Source organism: Paralichthys olivaceus, chromosome 10 (genome assembly GCF_024713975.1).
Source record: "Paralichthys olivaceus isolate ysfri-2021 chromosome 10, ASM2471397v2, whole genome shotgun sequence".
Classification (NCBI taxonomy): Eukaryota; Metazoa; Chordata; class Actinopteri; order Pleuronectiformes; family Paralichthyidae; genus Paralichthys; species Paralichthys olivaceus.
The window spans coordinates 22,024,305-22,046,738 of NC_091102.1; the positions used below are offsets into that span (position 1 = coordinate 22,024,305).

The 22,434-nt window shown below is 40.6% G+C and overlaps 2 protein-coding genes across 12 annotated transcripts in view; both read left to right on the plus strand.

Moving 5' to 3' along the window:
• The first annotated feature begins 329 nt into the window (after positions 1-329).
• On the plus strand, positions 330-7,120 carry ftcdnl1 (formiminotransferase cyclodeaminase N-terminal like 1). 7 transcript variants are annotated; one of them, XM_020099638.2, is made up of 6 exons: positions 330-457; positions 1,612-1,767; positions 3,180-3,275; positions 3,769-3,924; positions 4,738-4,926; positions 6,635-7,120. In XM_020099638.2, exons 2-6 carry the CDS (start codon positions 1,653-1,655, stop codon positions 7,069-7,071), a joined length of 993 nt encoding a protein of 330 aa, XP_019955197.2. In that variant the 5' UTR covers positions 330-457; positions 1,612-1,652; the 3' UTR covers positions 7,072-7,120. The 7 variants fall into 7 exon arrangements, with proteins under 7 accessions (XP_019955197.2, XP_019955200.2, XP_019955198.2 ...); XM_020099641.2 differs by having other exon boundaries at positions 340-457; positions 1,615-1,767; XM_020099639.2 differs by having other exon boundaries at positions 352-517; positions 1,615-1,767.
• A 3,831-nt stretch (positions 7,121-10,951) lies between these two features.
• The window catches only part of LOC109637336 (nck-associated protein 5-like), a 69,719-nt gene continuing 58,236 nt past the window's right edge, over positions 10,952-22,434 (plus strand). For 2 of the 5 annotated variants that reach the window (XM_069533749.1, XM_069533750.1), the window contains exon 1: positions 10,959-11,492. The gene's annotated coding sequence lies outside the window, so the exon portion shown is untranslated. Of the gene's footprint in view, positions 11,493-22,434 lie in introns of all 5 variants that reach the window. The other 3 variants (XM_069533747.1, XM_069533745.1, XM_069533748.1) reach the window with 3 other exon arrangements.

Consider the following 22,434-nt stretch of genomic DNA (forward strand, 5'->3'; position numbering starts at 1 on the left):
TTAAAGGAACTTGTTAATTAAAGGTTTTCAATTTGGTTTTTAAAAGGCGAGGGATGAGAATAAATTCATTATATAGAAACAAGTGAGAGAAAAAATGACCAAAAGTGTGATTGAATGAGAAAAGACCACATTAATGAATAAAATCACATTTAACATGCATGTAAAATATGCAAAACACGTTTTCCATAGATACTCACATATACAGTCATTCATACATAAAGAACAATACTGGACAATAAAAAAGATTTCATGCTAAATAAACAGCCGGAGAAAAAAACACGTTTCGGGTTAAAAACAAAATGCACCATCTAACATCTTTCTGGGAAGTGTTCCAGTCGGTTGTAAACAGGAGTGAAGCATCTTGCACTGATCTCCCTCCCCATTAGCTCCACATGCTACATGTGTCGTGGCGCTGCAGGAGCGTGGATTGGCCGCTGCACTGAAGTCAGGAAGCTCAGTGAGTGTTTTCCTCGAGATCTGCACATGACACTTCTGAGAGAGAAGTCACCCGGTGCAGGTATGCCCTGTTCCGTGACATGCTTTAACCTGCATGCCTCAGGTCCATGTGTTGAGTTGGTTTACACCAGGCTGGACTTTGAGCTTGTTCTGTAACAGACGCATAACACTGATATAGAGCAACGCCACTCAGTGTTATAACTGGTAACAGTTCCCATAGGCCACATCGGACCACTCTAGTCAACTCTTGATTCATTAAACATCCAGATCTAACATATAGAGGAGAAGACTCACATAGAACTGATCTACACAGCTCCAAAACATTTCAAAAAGACTTAAATCACACATCAGATCTTGATGAACGAATTATTCAGTTATTCAAGTTGAAAATTGAAAAAAAAAATTACCTAACAGCGGTCAATGGAAACCAAAATCCACCCGTGAGGGCTGGATTCAAAACCACACTGAAAATCAAAGTAAAAAAATTCACAATGTGACTCCACTCATGAGGGCCACATGAGGCCGGGCATTGTCCTGCACCAGCCTAAGTTCTGACATGTGCTCTGATGATTTCATCCCGGTACCTAACAGCAGTCAAGGTGCCACTGGCTATGACATGGAGGTCTGTGTGACCCTCCAAGGATATGCCTCCCCAGACCACCACTGACCCACCACCAAAACTGGTCATGCTGGATGATGATACAGGCAGCAGAACGTTCACCACAGCTTCTCCTGACCCTTTCACGTCTGTCACATGTGCCACAGGCTACAATTATGGGATGGATGGACAAAAGCTAAAACTACAGCAGCACAATTAGTCTTAAAGAATCATTGAGTCAGCCAATAGAAGCCACTATAGGCAACTGATTGTGCCTGAACAAGTCTCACAGTCAAAGCAAAGCCTCTTAGTGTATTGAACTGAGAAGCAGTGTGCTTCAATGCTTGTGAATTCAACTATTCATTTCAAGAGTAACATTAGTCTCACTTGAATATTTGTCTTCATGCATTTGAGTGAACATATTCATTATCTTGGCTATATTTCTGTCCAGTTAAATATGAGTTGTGAGTGGAAAATTATAAATCACTGCTTTTATTTTAATTTTTTTTTCCAATATGGTCAGTGCACCTCTTATTTAAGTCCTGCACTCTCTGCAGCAGACTGAGACGGCATTCAGTGTTATCGCTGTTGCAGTAACATGGCCTCCAGCTCCTTGGGCAGACGACTGGTGGCTTGTCTCCTCAATGTTTCGGAGGCTCGCAGGAAAGACCTGGTGGAGACTGTGGCCACGGCAGCTTTGTACAACACCGAAGGCAAGTACACTGTTCTTCTGTATCAGGACACATGAGTTATGACTAACATTTCAAACCTTGGCATGTGTGCGAGTAGCTTTCAAGTGCACATGCTCAGTTTTTACTTACTAGTTGTATGCATGTATGTATGTGGAACACGACACGTCACATGAACGATTGAACTAATCAGCTTCACGCTTGGCAATGGCATGTGTATTGCTATTGCCCAAGAAAGTGCAGTGTTGAGGTTGGTGAGATTTCGACACATGATCAATATTATTCAAATTTGAATAATTCAATTCAATTCAATTTTATTTGTATTATGCCAAATCATAATATACATTATCCCAAGGCACTTTACATAGAAGACATGTCAAGACCTTAAAAATAAGACAACCATTGCTCTGTAGCAGTCAGTGGGGGTGGGGCAGCATGCCTTCAGTCTGTTGACCGACTTGAACATGCATTCTTCTATGTCCTCAGATATCTGGGTCAAACTGCAGTTTAAAACTGGCCCACCAGCAATAATGTCTGTCCCGCCAGATCATTTAGATAATTTGATTAATTTTATTTCACCATATCAGACATCAGACACAATATCAGACACAGGCATTCACGGGAGTCACTGGTACTATAACTCCGTCATGCCACATCCACACAATTCCTTCCTCTCTACCAAGTTGTTATCAAAGTAAAAGCCCAACGTTCATTTTTGCGGTAATGCTTAATTTGAGCTGAATTACGCAGATTTTATGTTGAATAGTCGTGAACTTGGGTCTGAAGATCTTCATTGCATATATAAACTAGGTAGGATGAACACAAAGTTTTCTTACTTCACTAAACACCACAAATTGTTTATAAAAAAGCTCTGCACACAATGTCCAACACACAAACAATAAAACAGTGACAGTATATTGTAGAACTGTTTGAGGAGAACTCACTAAAGACAAGAAATACTTCTGAGGAGGATCTGGTCTACGCAGCCGAAGTCGGCTGCATCCTTCGTGAGGTCTGGTCTAACTGCATCACTAGTTTGTCCCGCCCTTACAGCCATTGCATGAGCTACGGAGTAAAAACTTTGTTAGCTGTTTGACTGAGTAACAACTACTTACCCTAACCCTAATAATAAATTCTGCTGATGTTTTCGCCTTGCTTTTTCCCATCATTACTTCTTTGAAAACGCTCGGTGCTGCCTCGTTGCTCACATTTGTCACAGGACACATTTGTCGGCCGCATTTGGAGTAGCCTTCAAATGGTGACAGTCTAGGTGCACCGCTTTGACCGAATCGGTCTTTAAATGCAGCCTCTGAAGGATGCAGCCCCTGAATTAAGACACAGTGAACACAGTGACTGTCGAGCAATAAACTCATGGTGTACAGTAATTACAAAAACATGATTTTAAATCAGGCATTTTTGTAATTGTTATTCATCAGGTGCCAGACGAGAGGGGACCACAGTGCTGAACATCTTTAATGATCATGACTACAACCGCTCTGTCATCACCATTGTGGCCAGCATTGACTCCATCAGTGAGTAGTGAATCTTTGTTTTTTGCTGATGTCTCATTGGGAAATAAAATGTTTCACTCATTTTGCTGCTCTGAGGGACAGATAGAGACTTTGTCTTTTTTGTATTTCTGCTGCCACAGTAGGGATTCATTCTCTGTCCCCTGTTTTTAAATCCTCTGAGGGAGAAATAAATCCTTTAATAAGCTTTGTCAGGGATTTAAACACAAAAAAAAAAATCAGGATGAGGAAAGCTCATATTGAAAAGTTGATCTTATTGAATACGTATGCGAAACACAACCTTCTGACAATGTAGACAAAGCAGTCAAGGGTTACACTTCTGTGCTCCACGCTTTCTTAAACACAAAGAACTCGGCCTAATCTAATGCACAAAACTGTAACTTAACAAAATAACTGTCAGATAAAAAAATTATATTTCACACACATCACATCAAGGCTTCACTATGACAGTATATCTCATGCACTTTTATTGTTTGATATGTTTTATGTCTTTCAGGGGAGGCGGTTCTGTCTGCATGCGAGAAAGCCTGTGGGCTGATTGACATGTGCGCTCACATAGGTGTCCACCCGTGTATGGGTGCCGTCGACCTCATACCCATCTATCCACTGGGGGAGGAGGTGCGAGTGGAGGACTGTGCAAAGGAGGCTCGGGGTGAGATGCCTTTTGTGCATGTTTGTATTTGTGTGTGGGTCGCATATAACATATTATAGCCGTTTTGAGACAAGAACTCCGGATGATGTCTGCACAGCTTGTTCCGGACTTTCTCTGGAGTATAACTTTCACACAAGAACACAAGAGGACATCTCTGAAAAAGTCTAGAGGCTCTCACTGGAACGTTTGCTTTCTCCTGAGAATGTCCGGAGATTATCCGGAGTTCAGTGCAGGTCTGAAGGCAGCTTATATGTCCCCTTCAGTCGAACATATCCTACACTGTTCAACAGCTTGCATGCCTCAGTCATTACTTGACTCTCTTTGTTATGTATTCAGTCCAGCATCTGCAAATACAAATTTCATTTCATTGCTAGAATATGATTTGAAAAAACTGCCTCTTCCTTCTTGACTTATTGTAGATGTGTATATACACTGTAATGAGGTAGTGGCTGATGATGTGATGTCTTTAGCTTCCTGTGCTGTTGATTAAATTCACAGTTTAGCAGCTGACTTAGCAGCTACGTGTCTAACACAGAATTAGCCATAACTCAGCATACGGCCAAGTGTGCACTTAGCAGGCTGATCTGTGTGGTGGGGTTGCAGAATAACAACAGGCAGGCATATGTACTGTATGTGTGCATGCATGTCACAAGTGCCCCATGTGTCTGTATTTTCCCCTCTGTCTGAGTTGTATTCCCTCAGGTGTGTTTAGTCTGTCACGCTCCTCTGGCTCCTGGGTCTTTGAAAGTGCATGTGACGACATGCCCTCATTGGCTGGTTAACTAACATGTCTGTGTACTTGTCCGGGCTCAGCTGTGGCTCAGGGACTGATAGAGAGGGTCCATGGCACCACTGCCTTCCTGTTTGGCTGGGCAGACTCCCCCCTTCAGCGTGGGCTGGCACAGAGGAGGAAGGAGATGGGCTGGTTCAAGAAGAGGCCTGACTTACAGGCGATCCAGGTTGACATGGGGCCGGAGCCAGGGAAAAGATATGGCCTCACAGGTGAGACAGAGCTGGCACAACAAGTAAAAATGAATCTCCCAGACATGCTGACGTAGTAAAATGTTTGAGCCTGAAGGGCAGGTTACCATGTCTCTTTGCCAGGATTATACAATGCTGTTGACTTATCTCTGTATTTATACACAATTGTAGTTTGTTCCAGCCTGACCAGAGGCCACCTCTCTCCTCTAGTTTGACCTTATTAATGCCAAAAACCACAGAGCCCGAAAAAATTTAACAATACAAAACTCACATGAAAATATGTAAGATGAAAGAGCTCTAAAGCCGGACGGACTCTGTTTGCTATCAGCCCAGATTTTGACACAATTTCTGATTCGTGTGACTCATTTTAGAGTTGGTACGATTTTCAGCTATGTCGTGTGACATTTGTCGAGCAGTGTACAGGGGGTGCGAGGAGCATTCAATTGCAAATTTGTCATCACAATGTCACATTATTTCTTCTTCATTATCATTCTTTCAGATGCAGATACAGATTTTTGCTCCTGAGAGAAGTTTGTGGTTTAAAACTCTTCTTTATGGACAGAGACAGACAAATACTTGATAAACAGCAAATCAGTTTTACCACTCTGAGGTAGTATGCACAGTGAGGAGGTGTTATAAATGTCTATATATTGTTATATCGCTACTTGTGAAATTATTTATTTTCTTTAACTGCGTATCCTCCCTAATGAGACACTTAAATTTGTAAATGGTCTTGATGACCACTCAGAGACCTTTACAGTAGTTTATTGCCATTCATCCATTCGCACACACATTCATGCAGTGCTTCCGTGCCCAGCACTTTCTCCATCACACATCGTTCATACACAGTCGTGTTCGAGGTAACAACACACTGTTCTGGTATCTGCTGGTAGGATATCTGTCAAATAAAATCACCATGGTGATGACATCCAGACATCCTGGTATTCAGAGGCAGCACCAGCAGCAAACCTACCAGGTCAAAGTTAATCACTTGTTTAGTGCTCAATACTAAAATTAGCTTGCAATTTCTCCCACTTTAGCGCAATAGAGAAAAACAGCTGCAGGTGTTGTCTGCCTAAGATTATTCTGTACATACAGTTGTTTGGACATTTCTTGGTCTTACAGAAAATCGTCTCGGTCATTGCTAAGGTATTTCTAGAGCCCTTAAAATCGAGGGATTTTAAATCTCTTTTAGACATTAATCTTGTCAGTTTCTCAGAATCAAGAAGTCTTTATAGACCAACTGCACTGTTGGGTTTTTAACAGGTTTACGGGGAGAAGTATGTTGTAGGAAAGGCAGAGATTTACATCTCCACCAACAGTATGATTAATAACACACAATACAATGCATATGTTGTTTTAGGGAAGGCACATAATTCTTGACCTGAGCAGACTACAGTGTCTTGCTTTCACAATCAATATTTGCAGTGCGACTTTCCTCTGCACCGATGTGCTTGAAAAATGAGCGAAAGCTCCAAGTAAATGCTCATTTCCTGAAGCTGTTGAAAGTAATTCTGGGAAAAACAGTAACAAAAGAGAAAGCAGAGGTACCAGATTGAAGGACAGTTAATACATCTAAGTGTTATACAAAGGTAATGTCTTGAAGAGTAATTTCTCACCAAAAAAAGACGTGCAATGTCTAACAAAACTGTAAATAAATTTTTTTTACAGAGAAAAACAGGATGTCTCAGTTTAAGTGTTCTGTTTCTCTGCATTGGCTGTCCTCTAGGCGTTGGGGCGGGCCCATACGTCATGAACTGCAATGTCACAATCAACACCCAGGACATCGCCATAGGACGTAGCATCGCCACAGCCATCAGAACGTCGACCCCTGGGGGCCTTCCAGGGGTGCAGGTGCTGGCTCTGCCGCATGAGGGTGCTGTGGAAATTGCCTGTAATGTCGAGAGCGTGAAGGGGAGCCCGCCTACTCACGCGAGTGCAGATGAACCCTGGCCGTCTTTCAACATTGAAGGACAGCCTTACTATCATGCTCCGGCTTCTCTCATCACGGCGAGGGTCACGGAGCTGGCAGGGAGGCAGGGGGTTGGCACAAAGCACACAGCGCTGGTAGGGTTCACTCCCCATGAGTGCAGGGGCTTAGCAGAGTTAGCACTGTCTCAAGGGATTGCTGAATTCTGGAAAGAGCAGCGAAGGATCCGTATGTAAAAACCTTTGCCTGAACCAATGAAACCTCAAATAAAGGAGCACAATCTTTGTTTGGTGTCACTTTTATTATCAAGACAACTCAGCGTTTGTTAAATCTACCATACTGCTGCCAACTATCATGTTTTCATGCTTGTGCTGCACATATGCAGCTGAGTTTACAATGATAGTTTACCACTCAAAAATCATAATTTGTGACTGAATAGGTCTGATTTTGACTTTAAATGCTCCCAGCTAAATTGAAATGAGAAAGCCAGGTCTTTAATGCATTTCATGGCAACATACATACATACATACATACAACATACATGAATTATGCTAATATAAAGCTACTGATGCTAAAGCTGCATGCTCCAGGCATGCTCACCAGCTTATGATCCATGTAGGAAATTAACGAGCAGCATTGTTCTTGTGATGTTATTTAGCTTCAGAAATATACTCCTTTTTTTTTTTAACATAACCTTAATATTTCTGATTCTTTAATGTTACTGCTGAGGGTCTAATTTAACCGTAATTCCCACAGAATGGTGTAGTTGGTTAACACTGTGCTCTTTGGCTTTGGAAGTCACGCCAGGATACTGCAGTAGTTGCTTAGCCAAGCACAGCGATGCCTGCAGCATATGTTTGACTCACCGACTCCAGACTCATTCTCACTACTCGTCTCTGCGCACCACTTCAGAATGGGGAAACAAACAAAGCTGTTGGCAAATGGTCAGTTGAACTGTTCTGGGTGTAATGTTCGTTTGATTGTGTGCAGCTTTAACTTTAATCTGTTTAATGGCACTGGTCCATGTGATTCACTTAAATAGCTTGAAGACGAAAACTCCACTGATGTAATGTTGATAAAATTTTTACTGGGAATATAATAACAGTTCAAAAGAAATACCTATATGCTGACAGTGAAAGATAAGATTTTGGTTTCTGATTTTCTTCTCTATCTTCTCTAGTGTGGATGTGTGTGTGTGCGCACACGTCCGCACGCACACGTGCATATTTGCTATTTCCTGTTTTGTGCAAATTGGACACTTGTGTTTGCTGATGAGTATTCCTCCATCAGCCATGCATGACAGTGTGTGTGAAACAGCTATTTTTATCACAAGTGACGGGCAGAATGTTCTAGAAATATCCAGGAAGAACATTTATCCTTTCGTAAACATGCTGTTAACCACAAGAAAATATATGAAACTAATATTTTCTTGTCAATTTCTTACCCAGTGTAAGGCCATGATGCACAGGATTAACCATTTAACAATATAGAGGCGAGTTTGGCCAGAGGACAGGTCAGGAATTAACTGGGGCGAGATGATTCCACTCATTCCTTACATAAGGCCAGTATAATGCATTAAATAGTAGCACATTCATGGAGACAGGAGGTATGGATTTGAGTCCTCAGGTAATAACAACTTGGACTATATAATGCAGCATAATGGCACGGTCGGAGGAGGTTTTAAAAGCCATAAAATACATTGTGATGATTTTTTATTTATTGCCATATGTATGTATAAGAAATATATCGATTCCACTGGCAAGAACAGCCTCTTCTACTTACACAGCTAACAGCTGATATGCTTTGCAGACAAACCAAGGTAGTGTGAATCTCAGTCTTCTTCTAAATAATGGTCCTTTCATTATGTTGTGTAACTATTTATTTCCTGCATTTGACGTTGCATAAGGTTGCCCTGTGAGGCAGAAGCTGTGTAATTTTTCATCAATGTGTGCACGCTTCTTTGGATAAGCTCTCTTACTGCATGAACCATCCAGCTGAGGCTCTTAGCCACACAAAGCAATGCAGCAAGCTTCCATGCAGCTTCATTTCATGTGTACATATATGCGCACGCACACACACACACACACATATATATATATCCTTTCTATCTCCTCTCTGCTGTCTTCCTCTCTCTTTTGTATCTCAAGCTTCATGCACACAAATTTACTCTATGGATGGTGTACACACACACACACACACACACACACACACACACACACACACGTACCACACACACACACACTCAGCCTGCCAGGCTTGGGAGCATCAAGGCCCAATCTAGGTCACAGCGTAAGCCCAGAGGTATCCTGGTCTTGTCTCCACACACACACATACGATTGAATGCTAGCACGTTTTTAGCATGATCACATGTCTTGCATATAAAATCAATTTTGACTCAACAAATTTTACCTCAGCGAGCAGAGAAAAGAGTCTCATTTTGACAACAGACACACGCATCACAAGAAGAAGAGGACGGCTAAAAATAAATCCAATGAAATTCATAGTTTACAAAAATCCCCTCCCTCTCCCTCCCAAATACCCTGATTGTTTATGCAACTCAGTGGAATGGCTCTTATGACTGTCACAAGGTCATCGTTTCCTTGATTAAGTGATTCTTCTACAGCACATCCCTGAATCAACATCCATTTCAGAGACACTTCCCCCTGAAGCCTTTAACCAAGATCCATTTTATTGTGGGTGTAATCTACCTGAAATAAAGACGTGCATCTTCCTGCATGCTGCTGCTGCAGTTAACGTGCACCCTTGCAGCAGAAGCACCATAGCATCCTTTTGATATGACTTAGCCTGACAGCCTATCATCCAAGATGTGACTGTGTGTCACAGCACAGAAATAGAGGAGCTTATTTCTTTCTATCAGTCTCTAGCCTTCTATAAATATTCCAAAGCTCTATGTTCTCTCTCCCACTCTTTCTTTTTGCTTTCTCTTTTCCCCCTTCCCTCCCCTTCTCTTTTCTCCCCCTCTCTCTACGGCTGCCCATTTTATTCCTACACACTCTGTGCCTCCCACATCCTCTTCTTCCCCACTACTCCTGCCGTATAATGTGGAGAAATGCATCTCTTGTCAGGGGAGAAGGAGGCAGCAGTGAAGAGGGGGAACAAAAACACTCTTGTGCTGCATATCTGTTCTGAGCCTGTAGGGTTTGTTTTTCCCCCCTCGTTCAGTGGTGTGGGGCCATTTAGTTAAATGACAATGATTTTAATCACATCCCCTCCTCCTCTGTCTTTACTGTAGTACTCAATGGATCTCTCTCTCTCGCTCGCTTTCTCTGTCTCTCTCTCTTTCAATTCAATTCAATTCAATTTTATTTGTATAGCGCCAAATCATAATATACATTATCTCAAAGCACTTTACATAGAAGGTCAAGACATTAAAATCATATCGATATAGAGAAACCAAACGGTTCTCACAATGAGCAAGCATTTTGGCGACTGTGGAGGAAAAACTCCCTCAGCAGGGAGAAACCTCTAGAACCAGACTCAATGTGGGCGGTCATCATTGTATCTCTCTTGCTCATTCCGCATGGTATCTCTGCAGGATCCGGATTTGACAGTACTCAACAACAACAACAACTATTATTATTATCATTATTATTACACATAATAATGGGTGCTGCTAATGACACCATTACATCTATAAATATCACATATACAACTATTCCTGGTATCTCCCCCCTCTTCTCTCCCTTTATTCCTGCCCGCCTCTCCCTCTCATCCCAACCGGTCGAGGCAGATGGAATCTGGGGGTTTCCTTCAGTAAAAAGGGAGGTTCGTTGTGGGAGCTGTTGGATTGCTCTATAATATTATAAGGTCTTGAGATAATGTATGTTGTGTATGTGATTTGCTATGCGGATGCTGGATTGAATAGAATTTCCAGAGAGCAAGTGCGGTGTGGCAGTTAATCCCAGCAATTAATCCCATTTATGACAGCTCAGATGTTCGAATCAGAATTAGGAGCATTAACGAGTCGAAGATTTAATCTGAAGCGAGTGCCAGTGAGTGGCTTCTACTGCCGTTCTCCAAAACCTGTCAGTGAGGAAAGTCAGCGTGCCACCTATGGAGTCAGCAGTCCCAACCCCCACCCCTGAACACATGTTCAGCATCCTCTGGGCAGCACCGAGACACAGCTGAGAATTAGAGAGAGAGAGGGAGGGAGCAGTGAGGTGGAAGCATGGGTGAGCGTCAGAGAAAGACAGAAATAGAGCGTTAAAGCAGTGAATCAGGCAGAGAGAGGAAGAGGAGGAGGAGGAGGAGGAATAGAGCCAGTGTTTCACCGGGGCGAGGCGGCGCTGCATCGTGCAGACGAGGTCGTGTTCTAGAAGGAAGCTGTCGTCGTGTGTGGATGTGAGAAACTCGTGGATTTGCTCCCATCGGAGTCTCTGTGGAATTCATTGCGTCCGGATCCAGAGCAGCTGCAGGCGGAGGATGCGACTGCGGCTGGATGCTTGGATCCATGTGGGCCTGTGACGTCTGCACCCCCCCTCCTCCGTGGCTGTCTTCCCCCCTCTGTAAGAATGGCTCCAGCAGCACTGACCCAGATTGTGGAGTCGTGGCTCTCGGTTGCTCTGTGAACGTGAATATGCTCTTCTCCTGCCTCTGCTCACATCTGTCTCCGTGGATACGCACAGCCACTGGCACGGTGAGGATGCCCAGCTCTGACCTGCACGCTCAAATGTCAAGCTGATGGATTTTGACTGTGTGTGTGTATGTGTGTGTGTGTGTGTGTGTGTGTGAATACATTTACAAATCACTACGAGTGTAGATACAGTTTCTGTTTTCCACACATGTGCCTGCTCATTCTTAGACACAAAAACAAAGAAATAAGAATATTCAGGCTTTTTCCTTTGACAGGCTTCACAGAGCACCATGGTGGGGTTGTGATGATGAACTGAATGCCATATTGTATGCATGCAAAATGCAGAATAGCTCCATGTATAATGCATGACCTGGGAGATATCATGGAGAGCAACAAGTAACTGCGCCTCCCCCCAAAGTACCAAAGAAAGTAGGCTAAGATGACACAAGCATAGAAAACCTGGATACATAATTTATTAAACTCCTTTTGGTTTCTGAAAGCATTTGCCTCAAGTCTGCTTTGATGGAACAGTGGACATGAGGGGTAAAAAAGGTGCATTTTATTCAGCTCGATCCCAAAGGGCCCAGTCTAATCAAAAAACAAAGTCAACCGAGTCATTTCCTCCTCATTCCTGTCAGTGTCCGGTTAGTTCAGTTGAATTTCATTCATTTGTCACACTTTGATGAGACGTTGATGAGATACTTCAAAGATCAGCACGTCCTGTATCACATAGCAACAACAAGCAACAGAGGTCAGACACTTGGTCAGTAGGTTCATTTAATTGAGTATTTACACACACGGTTGATGGTGAGTGTAGAGTTCAGTCCTTTCTCCTGTGATGATTATATTTACATTTGCTTTTCCTTGGATTCTGATTAATAAGCGTTAGAAAGACATTTTCAATTCCAGCGTAGGGTTATTAAAAAAGTTTACCTAGAAGTGGAAGGGGTGCAATATTGTTTAATATAAGGAAGTGACATGTGTAATGTGTTTGTGTTTGAAGAGAGCGAGCTGTAGAGAGAAGTTCAAAGACACAGATGACCAATCAACAGGTCAAGAGCTTCATTATCTGACAGGCATTTCAAAAAAGTACAATTGCAGCTTTACATGAGTGAGTCAGCTCACAATTTGGAAATTGTGAGACCTAATTTTTGTCATTCATAAGCTTTAAGATAAAATATGATAAACCTTATCGATTCCACAGCAGGAAAAATCCCTCATTACAGCAGCTGAATGTCAGACTGATGGAGACATGAGACGTGATGGTAGAAAACTAGAATAAATTAGACAATTAAGATTTCATTTCGTCTTTTTCAGTCATTTTATTTAATAGACTTTTATATACTTTAAAAAAGTTTTTGCACTTCCCTGTAAAGATAATGCATTCAAGTAATATACTGAAGCTCCGTTCAAACTACAAGCATTAGTGCACAATTCATGATTTTTTTTATGTAGCTGTTCACATTATTTTTTTAAATGTGGCCAATATCAGACTCCATTGTGACCTGTTCATGGCCCTGATGTGACTTGCATGCACAGAAGAACAACAAGACGTCACACGCAGGAAGCGGTGCACAAAAGTAAACAAGGAGACAAGTAAACAAGTGGGTAATAACATAGAGGCCCCAGATGGGAGAGTTAAAGGGATAGTTCACAGAAAATGCAAATGCGCACCCAACGTGACCTTGGGCGAGAGTGTGTGCGGTTTTCCGGTGTGTCCGTGTGTACATGAACGCACCAACAATATTAGAGGACATTGGTGTAAATGACGCTGTTTCTAGTTGAATATAAATGTCGGGGCTTACGGACACCTGGATGACACCACACGAGCAGTATGAAGGCAAAGGTTTTTATGTCTGAAGAAGCAGTCCTGTTTACTTCAATTATATTGGATTTGGCTGCAACACTGTTTACTCCTGAGAGTCCAAAAGTGTTTGGTGGACTCAAACACATCACCCCCCCACCCCAAAAACCCCTCGCCCCGCCTCCGTCAGCATAGTGGTGAGAGGATACTGAGTGAATTTTCATATTTTGGTGAACTATCCATTCAGGTTTCAGATTCGGGCCCCTGTGTGAACGTAGTGTTAGTACTCACACCTGATTGTATGCATGCAAAGTGTGGACCAAGTATCTCTGTTGAACCAAAAAAGACATCCTGTATATCATCATAATGCTGGTAGCACCAACATCACAACTATTTAAGTCTTATTGCAACATACAAAAGGCTGGCAACGATACAGAGCCAAATCTGGGTCAGATACTTCTGTTGTGTGGGGATAAACTCAGTGAGCACTTTATTAGGAACACCAGATGAATACTAATTGGAGCTTCAGTTCTTTGTGGTATGGATTCCCCAAGATGGAAAATAAAACTTTTCTTTGAGGTTCTTCTGCATGCTATTTGTTTTGCATTGCCCTGCTGCCACATGATTGGCTGACAGCTGCATGAATAAACAACATATCCTATTAAACTGCCATGTGAGTGAAATGTGATAACATACAGGGCTCTTCTCAAGAATGATGATACACATCACCTGAACTGATTTAAAGACCACCAAGTGAACTGAACTGAAACAGTTCGATTCTATATGACCAAGACGTGTCATGCTCTCATGTACTGTAACATACAAGCTTGGCCACAGCATGTTTCTGTATGCGTCATGTCGGCCATTGTACCAGACTGTTTCTTACTGATCATGGTGCTGTAGCTTCTTAGCTCGTCACAAAACTACAGCAGAAAGAGTTTACATGAGATGTGGCTAAAAACAGAGCTGCGGCATGTGACAGCTGTGAAACTGTGAAAAAAGAAAAGTGAACAACTAGGCCCTATCCTTCATGGCAAAAACAATTACCACACAGACACACACACATAACTGCTACACTAATATGGCAATCAGTTTGATAAATAAGGCTGTCTTTAGTCTCCTGCTTTCACCTCTGTCAACGCTGCGTGACCTACGACATCCTACAACATCCAACCTCAATCGTCTCCTCAGCATGCTGCAATACCTTGGAGTCAATTGACTTATTGAAGGGTAGAAGACATTTGAAAAGTATTATTGTGGAGACATGCGTAACCTGACCTCGATGTAGAAAAACAAGCCTGGAAAGAATAGTGGATGTAGCGTCGCTCAGGGCAAGGGGATAACCATTGTCTGTTGCTGCATATATTCCATATTTGGTGCATTGAAGCAGATAGTCTAATGCATTTGATTGGGAGACTAGATAAGGGCATTGTGCATCCGAATAAATGGGGTCAGCAGTAGCCTTAAGGTTTTAGAAAGGTTTTGACAGGGAGGGCCATCAGTGGAGTCTCCATACTAGTCTAGTGGCTAATGTTCTCATTCAGGGACGTTGCTGGAGCTGGAGTGATCAATACTTTTGAAATGAACATAGAATCAGTATTATCAGAGATCTATTGACCTTTATTAGCCAATTGCTTTGTATGCAAATGTACAGTATTATATTTATCTAAATCTTGTTTTAACAAAAATCTCCCTGTGTTCTTCCTGCCCAAGACCAATTAGCAACTCTAATAAAGCATTCATGATAGACAAACACCCAGATGTTTTCTCTTAAATGTTGGTGAAGAAATAAGAGCTAGTTGATTTAGGTATTAAGTTTTTGTATTAAATTTGCGTGTGGTGAAACATTTAAATATTTACTTACCCAATATGACATTAATACATTTCTTAATATCTGACATATGCTTTCTGACATGCTTGCTATTGCATTATTGCAAACATTTTCACAACAGATTGCTCATTTACACAATGAGCAAGCTTACATAAGTTAGCATTTATTTATTATTCATTTATTTGGAGTTGTGTTTCTAGCTATATGATATTTACGTCCAATGCGTAGTTTCCTTTTAGCTCTGTTTTGGTCCTCACCCACATGCATCTGGCACTTTAACTGCAGAATACTCTTCCTTGTCCACAAGCTACCTGACTGTCTGCTGTGTGGTGGTGCTAGCACTTAGCATGCAATGGCTGTATAAGAGCTTTGCTGGCTGCCACAGGCAATGTGAATAAGTCACACTGAACTACATAACACAATATATTGTCATTACCTCCTTAGTGTTTCTTATTTTTTTTTATCATACAACATTTTTCTATTGGTCTGGTTTTGGTTGGTTTTAAATACCATAATAACAAATCTGTTACTAATAAATGAACTCTAAAACTATAGATATTAGTATTTGACCTTATGTCTGATTTAAATGTTCAGCAGAACAGAGCTGAGTACACGTGCTTTGCTCAATCATTCCCTGAATAAATAAAAGTTAAATTTAAAAAGCAAATCTGCAATAAATAGCACATCATCAAACATTTAACTTGACTGCTCCATAACATTTTTGCTGCAGAATCAGATTAGAAGCGGGGAACGACAGAATGGTAACAGCGTTACAGAGAGTTGGAGGCTTTGCAACATCAAGGATGCATAAAAAATAGCTTTGTCCTAAAAATATCTCAGCCAAGGACTATTTATGGAATAGAAGCAGAGAAGGATGCATAATATTTCCATGTTTATCAGATCAATTAAAAGGCTTCCTGATTTAGATGGCTTCGTGAGAAACAGAGTGGAGTATTTTTTCTGGACAGTTCAGTATATCTCAATCATTTGTAACCACTACAGGGCAGTCGTATTAGGTCTTAATGAGTTGTTCTAAAACTCAAATCTTTACTGGATAGTCATATTAATGATTGCTGCTATTACAATATTTCTTTAGCATCTGTGTTTGCTAAGAGTTAACAAATCTGTCTTATTCACCATTCAAAGGCTGTCACTCCAAGGATGGCTATGTTGGTCTGTAAGTTGATCGGTCCACCACACTGGTCCAGAGAAAAAATATCTTGAATTATTAAATGGGTGGTCTTAAACCTTTTAATGGAAGTTCATATTTGCATGCTGACTTATGAATTGCTGATTTTTGCAGCACCAACACAAGGTTTGCATTTGTAAAATCAAATGAAGGGAAATACATTGAAAGCTTTCTGAGCTTGTCATTAAATGTGTTACACACAGTCCAAGACTCTAGAGGATAAAATGTGTTTGGTGATTAATGTTTAATTTTAAACAAAATGTCATGGTCTCCAGTCAGTTACTCCTGTGAATGTTGAATGTGTGTGGAGTAGTCTGCACTCTCATGGTTATTATTTATCTTGAGCTAATAATACCACAAGTGTGATCATTAGATGACAATTGGATGAAAATAAAGTGATATATGCATTTGAAAGACTATAGATATACTAAATATACAGCCTACCCTAACTTTAAATAGAATGACTCGTTCATGATTTACATGTTGTTAACTGTGGAATAAAAAAAGGGTTTTGTTACATTAATGAAAGAGTTTAACAGCTGCACCTACAGCAGGGGCACTGTAAAGTTGGTGTTGGGGTATCACGGTTCTGTCATTCTGTATTGTGATATGAGATTGTGGATGTTTTGTCAGTTTAAAATGTTTACTTCCAAGTAAAACAAAATTTATATTTCAATTTTCATTCAACCTTTATCTTAACTTGGTAATACATTGAAGTAGGGACCTGATTTACAATAAAGCTGAATACAAAATATAAACAAAACTACAAGACACAAATAAGAAACAGTAAAATTTGCCAAATGGCAAAGAAATAGCAAGAGTTCGGAATAAATATGGTAGTTAGCATTTAATTTAAAAGATAATGAATCAAATAAGGTGAGATTTAAAACTTAAATTACCCTAAGGAAAAAAAAGTTGAGTTTTGGATTACTCAGTATGTTATTCTATGTTGCACGTACATAATGAGAAAAACTGGATTTGTTGAGCTCAGTAAAAGCTTTTGGCACATGCAGTGTAATCCAGTCACTTATTATTGGTATTTAGTGCCTATTAGCCAATAGCAGCAAGTGATCAAGTTAAACTAACAAAGAGAGTAAACAGTACACCTGCTAAAGATCAACATGCTATTGTTGTCATTGAGAGCATGTTGGCTCTCTGTCATTTGCCACAAATCACCACTGTTCCTCCCCACAGAGCTGCAGTCCTGCAGACTAGCATTGGAGAAATGTTTGCTTTTACCAGGGGCTGCTTTTAATTTGTAGTATTGACAATGATCTTTTCAACTTAACAGAATACGGTTTTATTGGCTGTACGGAAATACATTAAAGATAATAGAAATAGTAAACATTTGTCATATTTGCACATCAACCTTGTGGTTCCTCAGACTGTATGAAAGTGAGGGATACAAATATACTGTTTAAATACACAGCTGTTTTATTCCAGTGGTGGGTTATGAGCCCAAGCTGGATATCTGGACATGTTCCCAGAGGGCCCTTTAAAAATCTACATTTCCTGCACCACTCATTTCCCAGTGTAAGTTGTACAGTCCAGTCACAGGACTGGCTCGCCACTCTATCAGCAGGATGTGATTTGAGGGAGAAGTATGTGTTCATTAAATACCCAGGGGGAAAAATGTCAGCAAGGTCCTGTCCTAATTCATTCCAACATCAATGCCAGAGGCTCGACTGCAGCCTTGATTATACCAATTTACCTTCCCACCCACCCAAAAGGAAGACATGTAATTACACTATTTACACTGACGCGCTTTCCTCACTGTAGTCCCCGACAAAACACACTAGCCTGGTTTTTCTCCTGCATTGCAGAACAGAGATCAGTTCACTACTCAGTGGCACTGATGTAACATTATAGCACATTCATATATGTAAGGACTCACTGTGATAGAGGCTTTATGTGGAACAAGAATGTAGCTTTGATTATTACATCATAACCACATAACTGTTTGGTAACTGTTGGTTGGTCTCCCTCATCCCGCGTGCCGAAGGGTCCTCCGGCAAAATACTGAACCACACACTGCCCCTGACAGCTGTGCCAGCAGTGTGTGAGGAGTTAATATCAGTATGATAGAGAAAGCGCTGCACATTTATGCGCTGTATGAATATGTGTGAATGGCCACTGTACTGAATATAGAGGAAACTCTTTAGTCAGATCTGTACTTCATTTTGAAGAATCTTTATTTCACTTTGGATGAAAACACATCCACATTTCAGGGGAAATCATAGCTTTTACTTTCACTATACAGCTAACATGCATGGTTACATGTTTGGATAATCTCTGTGTCACTGCCTTAATCCTTTATATCTATAAAGTTACTGTCTTAGTTTCACTCTTGCGATGCGTGGCTGAATGAAAACCTGCTGATGTTGACATTTGGTGAAAGCAGAATGGACCTGTGTTGGTGATTGTTTCATATGTACAAAGGCCATATTGTCCGGAGAACTGTGTCACTGTGTGGATGAAGGTTAAGAATAGAGAAGCTTTGACAGTGGCTTGTTGTATTCAGTGTGCAGTGTAAATGTGCACTTGACATTTCTATACATCCCCAGGGAAGCCTAGACAATGCTGATCCATAGTACCAACGTCACCCATGGGTATATTCGAGGAGGTGTCCATTCTGTGAGACACATTTATAACATTAACAGCTACTTGTGACAACTATAAAATTCTCATTTACAAATTGACACTTACAGAAGAATGGAGGCTAAGACATGGGAGCCTTGACTCTTTTCCTTCAGAGGAGGAGAAATAAGCTCTGTTGAACAAACAGACTCTTTTAACACGGGATCACTTTTAACATACATTTAAATAGATGTGTTATTCGTAAAGAGAATGTCAAACAAGTCATTTCAAATGTACCATGTGACTCAGCTGAATATAAGACAACACCAGCAGGCTGAGGTGGAACCTGGCATGCATCTTTAAGTAAAACAGCTCTCAACCACCAGACATACACATGAGGGAGCAAGAGATACTCTCAGATACTGCAAGACTAATGAGGAGAATGGATGGAGAGCTCCATCTACTGGCTATGTATGGACAAACATGATGTTACACAAAGCAACTAGGGGACTGGAAGATGATTCAGGATTTGTGGTCATCCAGGTAAATTCAGGTTTAACTCAGAGTTAACTAGATATTCAGAGTTACAAACCTGGTTCACAAAAGGGTTAATCACCATGGTAACTCATGCTGAGCCACTAGCCTGTTGCGGAGCAGTTCAAAATATTTAATCCTAAAGGATCTAGACTGTGAAGTAATAAAGAGCAGCAGATATTTTTATAGATGAGTGGAATCATTTTATTTTTTCAGATACTTCATTTGTCCAATCTGATTTTACTAGTTTAACTTTGATTTAAAAAAGATTATTTAATTTGACAGTGTTGATGCTTCTATACTTTTTTTTTTTAAATCACTGCTGTCCAGAATAACAGGAGGAGGCTGGATGATGATAAACTGGAATTAAAACTAAAATGTCATCAGACTGTTAAATATTTCCCATGGTTATGAATGAATATGACAGAGCACATTTTCTTCTCTCTGCTTTTTTTAACTGCATCAAATATTCATGATAGATTCTTCATCATCAGACAGAAGTGCAAAAAGACTCCTGAGAATATTTACAGAAAGGAAATACACAAAGTAAACCTGAAGATATCTTAGGTTTACTTTGTCTGTTTCCTTTCTATTCTAGTTACATGATTATATATATATTTATTCAACTTTATATAAATATATGAACACACAAAAAAACAGCACAGGTGAGACGAAAGTAAAACCATGTCTCATAACAATTATATTTAAAGTATTTCAGCACAGCCCCCTCCTAACAGTTGTTGATTGAGCCATTAAATTACCCTTGCAGATTATGCCTGGAAAAAGAAACAGAAACCAAAACGTATGTAGAACAATGAATGAAGTCTGAAGTCAAGAAAACTGAGACAGTTGATAACCAGCTTTGCAGTACAGGTATCAGCCAGATACCAGGATATCGTTTTCATTATCTGGTTTCAGTGAAGGCAGATAATGAAAACGATATCCTGGATATGTTGAACTGGCCCCAAATGTAACCATCATATCTGAATATTTCAACAGTGTGAGCAGCTCTAAATGTATTCATCCTATAGGCATTTATACATTTGAAGTAAACTACATCAAAAATAGTTGCGCATGATTTATTCACCAGAGAGAAGAGAACTAGATGACTCTTATTGGCACAATAGAAAGACAAGAATTAGGAAAACGGTCCAGTGGAGTGACTCTGAGAAAAGGCCCTTCTGTCACAGCAGACATTTTGACTTGTCATATTAGAAAAGCACAAGTGTTATCTAAAGCATCGTTAATGGTTCTGTGCAATTCAAGTGTCAGTGTCAGTAAGTCTGATGGACAAGGACGCTGCTACAGAAACACCATTAATAAGGTTATTTTTTTAGAACATGAACAATAGTTCAGGTTACTCTTGTAGTGAAAGTATATCTAAACTGAATAAGAGCACAGTTTATATAGCACAAATAAATAGAGAATAATTATAAAACAGAACACACTAAAGTTTACAGGAAGCCCAACCTAAACAAGTAAATCTTGAGCTGCTTTCTCGAAGTGTCCACAGATCTTAAATCCTTAAAGTGAGATTTTTGTAAAGTTTAGGAGCCGCAGCCTCGAGCCACAGTCAGTGACCAGGAGACTGTGGAGACCTGCTGCAAACAGAAGATGTCCAGTGTAGCCAGCAGCCCGACCATACGGAGCTCTGTAGGTGAGCACAAGGACTTTGAATTGGATTCTGAATTTATTGGAGAGCCAGTGCAGTGTAATTACAATCTGTGCCACATGACCTTTTGGTGGACCTGGTCAAGAGCTTTATAAGCAGAATGTTGGACACATTCTAAATGATCCTGTGAATCAAACAAACGCTGCTCCAGCAAATATTTCAAATGCACTCAAGAAAAGAAATGCTAGCCTGCAACAAAACAGGAGCAATTTGTCATTTATTATTATTATTATTTCATGGGCCTGGTGGACAAATGTCTTTTCTTGGCAAGAAAAATTGTAAAATGTATAATGAAATATTTTTAGAATAGAAAAAACACATTGGTGGTACATCTCTTCCACTTTGATCACTCTAATGCAGGTTTGACTGTAAACTTAAGTAATGGAGGGAGTCTGCAGTGATTAAAGCAGGACCTTAGTAAACATTCATTATATTGATGATATTGGATTTCATCATTTTCCAAAAATCTGATGGGGTGAAACAAAACAATCATTTTATCTAAATCATCTTCTCCTATTAGGGCTGCTGCTCAGATCATCTTCCACGTTTGACAGTGCACAGTGGCTCTTTTGTTTACCCTGACTCTAACCCTTCCCCAACACCCCACCCTCAATTTATCTGGGTCCGGGACCAGCATGAAGAATACACTACATTGTGAGTCTTATTGGCTGGGGACATGAAGCCAGGGGTACCACTTACCACCAACAGTTAACGCAAATAATACACAAAAAGAAGGATTGGTTGTCAGTACAGAGGAAAACACACTATGCAAGCCAGTCTGTGTTGGATGTTTAACTGAGGGGTCTGAAATCAGTTTCCTCAATCAGGCCTAAAGAATAAGTGCTGCCATGTGCCATTAGTTGCACGTCTCCCATTAATGCAAAGAAAGACACACAAGTCTTTTGAAAGTATTTTGATATATCCAGGATGTGAAAACAGTACATGGGTATTTGTGAAGATATGCTACATTAGTAGTATTTTGACAGGCTGCTTACTGATGTTCTTAGATTCATCACACATTCTTCCTCTTTGTACTTGAGACCAGCATGGCTAATTTACCAGTTAAAAAACAGACTTTCATTTTTTGATTTCTGATGAAGTGTATGGCGATCCTACATGCAAGTTCTTCAAAGTGGTAGTGATCTGCTCACACCTCTAGAGGGCAGTGCTGATTCACATTTTACATCCACCAGGTCCATTTGTTTTACTGTCAAAAATGCAACACCCGAAAGTTCTGGGAAACATTTACAGAGACCAATCTAACTCTATCAGCTCATTTTGGTCTACCAATGCTATTTGTTTGCGCTAATGGGTTTGTCCCTGTCTTTGTCTCTATCGCACAGAGAACCTTTTTTCCCCCGCTGTGTGTCAACCTGCTATTATTCACTGTGTGTGCAC

What these genes read in the sequence shown, in the direction of transcription:
- ftcdnl1 (XM_020099638.2), top strand. Translation starts at nt 1,653, where the DNA reads ATGGCCTCCAGCTCCTTGGGCAGACGACTGGTGGCTTGTCTCCTCAAT. An exon ending in AGCTTTGTACAACACCGAAG is followed by an intron (nt 1,768 to 3,179) that starts GCAAGTACACTG and finishes GTTATTCATCAG; the next exon opens with GTGCCAGACGAGAGGGGACC. An exon ending in CTGTGCAAAGGAGGCTCGGG is followed by an intron (nt 3,925 to 4,737) that starts GTGAGATGCCTT and finishes GTCCGGGCTCAG; the next exon opens with CTGTGGCTCAGGGACTGATA.